The sequence below is a fragment of the Tupaia chinensis genome, unplaced genomic scaffold (genome assembly GCF_000334495.1).
Source record: "Tupaia chinensis unplaced genomic scaffold, TupChi_1.0 Scaffold000170_1, whole genome shotgun sequence".
Lineage (NCBI taxonomy): Eukaryota > Metazoa > Chordata > Mammalia > Scandentia > Tupaiidae > Tupaia > Tupaia belangeri.
This window is the reverse complement of record NW_006159645.1, coordinates 1,045,606-1,051,607: the sequence shown is the minus strand read 5'-3', so window position 1 is coordinate 1,051,607 and position 6,002 is coordinate 1,045,606. Positions and strand designations below refer to the sequence as shown.

Below are 6,002 nucleotides of genomic sequence, written 5' to 3'. Positions count from 1 at the left end.
GGGGGATGGCCACACCACAATCCCTTCTCCTCCATTCTCCTCTCGGGATCTGGGGCATGCACGCATATGCGCCCGGCGTGAGTTTTAAGCCACCGGGTCTGGGACTCAAACCGTGGTTGACTACATGGGAGTCCAGCGACATAGCCATTACGCTAACTGCTGGTCCCGACACTACCCACTTCTTAACCCCCTAGTAGCTCTGCAGGCTGCTTTTCCTTGTCTCTCCTCTCCTTAGCTCATAAGGCAGGACATCTTTTTTTTTTTTTTGGAGAGGTTTTTGCTATAGGGCACGTGCACTCGCCAGACAGACAGAAACAGAGATCGAAAGCGAAAAATTACCCCCCAGGGGGGATGGCCACGCCACAATCCCTTCTCCTCCCTTCTCCTCTCGGGATCTTGGACATGCACGCACACGCGCCGGCGTGAGTTTAAGCCACAGGGTCCGGGACGTGAACCGCGGTTGACTATGTGGGAGTCCAGCGACACAGCCATTACGCTAACTGCTGGTCCCAAGGCAGGACATCTTAACCATTCCTTCCTCCCCAGTCTTTGAGGGCCACTCCTCAGGCTTCCCTACATAGCCCCACAGTAGACAGAGTGGCCAGAGTCTGAGTGGGGACTTGGGGATGAAGAGCAGCCCTTTCCACCCACTAGTAGTATCAGCAGGAGAGCTTGTGACAAGGAGATAAGACGCTGTGCTCCCAACTCCATGTCCACGTGCGTATCGGCCCACATGTGGTGGCAGTAAAGACTTCGTAGTCTCACACTCCTCAAACTCCGCCCATTGCCATTATTTCTTCCTTTCTACAACCTAGTGGCCTTCCTGGGACAGCATAATTCTGTGGCTGAGACCTCGAACTTTGGAGTTAGCCATATTTGAGTCTAATACCGGCATACTTATCTCCCACTTCCACATCTGCACAATGAGGTAACAAGGGTAATTACATCATAGGATCATTGTTAGAGTTTAAAGAGGCAAAAATTTTAGGGTGATACCTGATATACTATAAATACTGAAACCGTTGTTCCTTTTATTCCCTCTGCCCTTGGCTAGCTGAGTAAAATGTGTGGACTTTGCATCAAGAAGGATGGGCAATGGGAGCCAGCAGATGGCATAGTGGTTAAGGCACTGGACTCCACTTGGCTGACCAAAGTTTGAGACCCGGACCCAGTAGATTGAAAATCACACCAAGCGCTTGTGCATGCATGCCCAAAATCCTAAGAGGAGAATGGAGGAAAAGGGATTGTGGGGTGGCCATTCCTCCTAGAGGGTGATTTTTCACTTTCTCTCTCTCTGTTGCTCTGGTGAGCACATGTGCCCTATAGCAAACTGTTCCCTAAAACAAAAAAATCTCAAAAAAAAAAAAAAAAAATGATTAAAAGATGTACAATGAAGTGAATTACTCTAAAGTTGACTTTAGGACATGTGTATGCAAATAAAGAATAACCTTTCATTTATTTCCAAACTAACAAACTTATGGATGGAAAAAATGCACCACTGCAACCACAACAGAAAATAAAGTTTTATTTGACCCAGCCACAGTGGCACAAGCGGGAAGGTACCACTGTGTGGTTGCTGAGGCCACATAGGAGGCCTGTGTTCAGTTCCAGCCCCAGCCTAGACAGGGTGGGCATGGTGGTGCATGCCTCTGGCCCTAGCTAAGAGTGGGAGGCTGGGCAGGAGGATGACAATGTGGTGAGACCCTGTCAAAAACTCATCTCTCTCGGGACCAGCAGTTAGCATAATGCCTATGTCGCTGGACTCCCATGTAGTCGACTGCAATTCGAGTCCTGGAACTGGTGGCTTACACTCACACCAGGCGCGTGTGCGTGCCCAAGATCCGGACAGGAGAATGGAGGAGAAGGGATTGTGCTGTGGTAGGGTGGCTTCTTGCTTTCTCTCTTTCTGTCTCCCTCTGTCTTTCTGGCAAGCGCACGTGGCCTACAGCAAAAACTTCTCCAAAAACAAAGCAAAACAAAACAAAAACTCATCTCTCTCTCATATAAAAAAAAGAGAATAGAATTATTAAAAATAAACAAGTAATGAAGGTACTAAAGAGTTCTAATGTGTTTGCTTTCTGTCGTAGTCACAAACATAACAATGGACAGCCCATTTGGTTTACCCTGGGCATCCTGGAGGCTCTCAAAGGTTGGGACCAAGGCTTGAAGGGAATGTGTGTAGGAGAGAAGAGGAAGCTCATCATTCCTCCCGCCCTGGGCTATGGGAAAGAAGGACAAGGTAACCATACTTCTGTGTTTCTTACTGTAGCACTCGAGCTCTTTGAACCGGGAGACAGAAGTTAGAGTAACCAGGTTTTTTGGTTTGTTCTTTTTTTTTTTTTAACCTGGAAATAAATATAGAGCTTGTATTCCTTTAGTAAATAAAATTGTATCTTGATTGTTGAAATGGCTAATTAAGGCCATAGTATCTAAATGGGCAAGTGAACTATAACAATGGGGAATAAAAAAGTTTCAGGAACTTTGAACTCTGCCTGATAGTATTCACCAATATTCTGAGTTTCTTAAATTGTGGTAAAATAGGCATAACCTAATATGTGCCTTTTTTACCATTTGCGAATAATATAGTTCAGTGGTACTAAGAGCGTTCATATTGTTATACGGCTGTCGCTGCCAGCCATCTCTACAGCTTTTAATCTTTCCAAAATGAAGCTCACCAGTGTGTTTTAACAGTGCAAAAGAAAGCTCACTCAACTAAAGTATTTTGGGGAATTGAACATTGAAGTGTAAATTACTTTTTTAAGAATATTTTATTTAACTTTATTATTTATTTATTTAAATGAGGCCAGAGAGGGACAAAGCGAGAAAGAGGAGGAAAGTGAGAAAGCAAGACACCAGGTCTGAGACTTGAACTGCGGTCGGCCATGTGGGAGTCCAGTGCCCTTAACCACCGCGCCACCTGCTGGCCCCGAAGTATAAATGATTAAGGCATTGATTACAACTTAGTTTTGAGCTGCATGTGGCTTGCAACTCGGAAGTCTTCCACAGGAAAGCTTTTATTTGAGGTTATGTTTATTCTTGTTTTAAATTTTATTTGTAAAGCTTTTTCTTTTTTTCTTTTTTAAGAGGTTTTGTTTTAGGGTCCATGTGTTTTCCAGACAGAGAGAGGGAAAGTGAGCAATCACCCCTGGGTGGGGGACATGGCCACTGCAATCCCTTCTCCTCCATTCTCCTCCCAGGATCTTGATCACATACGCTCAAGCGCCCAGTGTGAGTTTCAAGCCACCGGGTCTGGGACTTAAATTGTGGTCGGCCATGTGGGAGTCCAGCAATGTAACAGCTACTCTATTTACTGGTCCCAAAATTGGTTAAACTTTTAATACTTTTTTTTTTAATAGTGAAATGGTATGAAATAGTTGATTTCTCCCTCCATCACAAAGCAGAAGCAATCTGACTAGTTGGTCTAGAGCTTTTGTGCTGGTTTGTCTCAGTGCAGGCACGCACATCTGATGTTCCAGTGGGAACCTGGGCAGCACAATTTTCTCTCTTTCTTTCTTTTTAAATAATTACTTGATTTAACTTTATTATTTATTTTAATTTGACCAGAGAGAGACAGAGTAAGAGAGAGAGAAGGAGAGAGGCAAGGGAAAAAGCAAGCTGCCAAGTCTGGGACTCTAGCCGTGGTCAACCATGTGGGAGTTCAGTGTCCTTAACAACCATGCCACCTGCCAGCCCCCTGGGCAACTTTCTTAAGAGCTGGATGGTGCTATTTATTAAGAGGCCTGAAGATGCTTAGATGAATTTACCCTATAATTCCCTTATTATAAGCATCTAACCTGAGCGAGTAATCAGGTATTGGGGAAAGATTTGTGAACACAATGTCCATTACTGCATTGTTTCCAAGAACAAAAATTTAGAACTGAGTTAAGTATATAAAGTTTAGCTAAATAAAATATAGCCTGGTTATTAATAATGGCAGTCTCAAAGTCTTTAAAAAATTATATCCAAAAGATGATACAATGTCATATCTATAAAAACAGAAATTAGAGCTATTTTATGTGTGTGTGTATACAATAATAAGGATGGGGAAATATATACACGTAAAAAGCAAGTCACAAGGGAGGCCAGCACCCTAGCCTCGTGGTTAAGGGAGCTAGATCCCACGTGGCTAGCCATTGTTCAGATGCTAGCCTGGAGGCTTGACAAACATGCCAGGCAGGTGTGTGCGCATACTCCTAAATCCTGTCAAGATGGAGAAAAGGAGAAGGAAGTGCTGTGACCATGCCCAATTTCAGGAGGTTTACGCCCTCTCCTTCTCTGTCTCTGGCGATGCACTACCTGGTAGTAACTTAAAAGAAAATAAATAAAGAGACCCGCAGGTGGTGTAGTGTTAAGGCATTGAATCCCACATGGCCTACCCACGGTTCAAAATCTGGACCCGATGGCTTGAATATCATGCCAGACCTGTGTGTGAGTATGCCCAAGATCCTGAGAGATGGGAGGAGAAGGAATTGCGACAGAAGCATCCTCCCTGAGAGGTGATTTCTCACTTTCCTTCTCTCTCTGCCTCTGTCTCTCACTGCGAGTGCACATACCCTATATCAAAAAAATATAAAAAATTAAAAGAATAGAAATCACAAGGATATAAGGTTATCACAGAATTGTGATACTGAAATTATATTTATTTCTGATTCTGTCTTCTAAATTCTTTATAATGAGCATGTATTATGTAATGAAGAAAAAAAAAATTGAGCAACCATCAGAACCAGACAAGAGAACCACTCAGATGTAGTATAAATATAGATTTCACAACATCCTTAGGTCTAAGCTTAACCATCGACAAAGTAGAAGTCAGAATTCCTAGCCCCAGTTTCCTGAAACAAAATAGATACCATATGTGAAGTATTATATGTTCTAAAATGGATCTGGTTACATAAATATTACTCATGGGATCATTTTCTATCATTGTCAGAGGGCACGTGCACTCGCTTAAGGCAGAGAGAAAGGAGAGACAGAGTAGCCCCCCAATGGGACATGGTCATTTCACAGTCCCTTCTCCATTTCTCTATTCTGTTGGGGATTTGGACATGCATGCACACGTGCCCACACATGATTTTTAAACCACCAAGGCCATGAGTCAAACCATAGTCAGCCATGTGAGATCGAACTCCACTAACCAGTAGGTCAACGAGCTGTCCCGGTATAAAATTTGTAACCAAATTTAATTATTATTTTAAATATAATCCTCTTTAGAGGAAAAAAATCAAGTATCTTGAAAATATTTCTCTGATGCTTAAAAGTATCCTTTCACTTCCTGTGTCTTGGTTGTTTCACCTTTAATATTTATATATGTAGTAGTAGCTCATTACTTTTCTCCATTCTATATTTAACTCATGTTAACTTCATAACAAATAGAGATCTAATCTGAGTCATTCTCTTCCAACTGAGTGCCACAACACTAATTCTTCTAATGTATATTTAACACTCATTTTGTAGTCTTGTAGTTCTTGCTTGCATGTCACCTTTGGAAAGATGCTAGTTTTACCAAAGACCTAGTGCATGCGCATTCTCAGTAGATCTGGAACGCTAAACTTCAGCACTCACAGTGTAAGTGTTGTTCTCTGTGGAACTCGTGAACGTTCTTTCATGGAAATATGTGGGCTGGGAGGACGACTAAGAAGTATTTAACAGGTTTACCCAGATCCGTATGTTAAATATAGTCATTAGAAAAGAAGTTTGGAAAAAAATAATCTATACTTCCCAGAAATGTGGGGTTTTGTTTGTTTGTTTTGTTTTTATTTAATTACTTAGGCCTTGGGGGCTTTAATAAAGCTCTTTTCCCTTTTAAAGTTCCTTTTTTTTTTTTAAAGATTTTTGCTATAGGGTGCGTGCACTCACCAGACAGACAGAAAGAGACAGAGAGACAGAAGCGAGAAATCACCCCCCAGGGGGGATGGCCATGCCGCAGTCCCCTCTCCTCCATTCTCCTCTCGGGATCTTGGGCGCACACACACACACACACACACACACACACACACACGCCC

General features: G+C 42.7%; 1 protein-coding gene across 2 annotated transcripts in view; it reads left to right on the top strand.

Annotated features, from left to right (window-relative positions):
• FKBP14 (FKBP prolyl isomerase 14) overlaps positions 1-6,002 on the top strand; it is a 16,914-nt gene that overhangs the window by 4,858 nt on the left and 6,054 nt on the right. For both annotated transcript variants that reach the window (XM_006146222.3, XM_014586929.2), the window contains one exon: positions 2,088-2,239. In XM_006146222.3, coding sequence (XP_006146284.1) covers positions 2,088-2,239 — 152 coding nt within the window. The remainder of the gene's footprint in view (positions 1-2,087; positions 2,240-6,002) is intronic.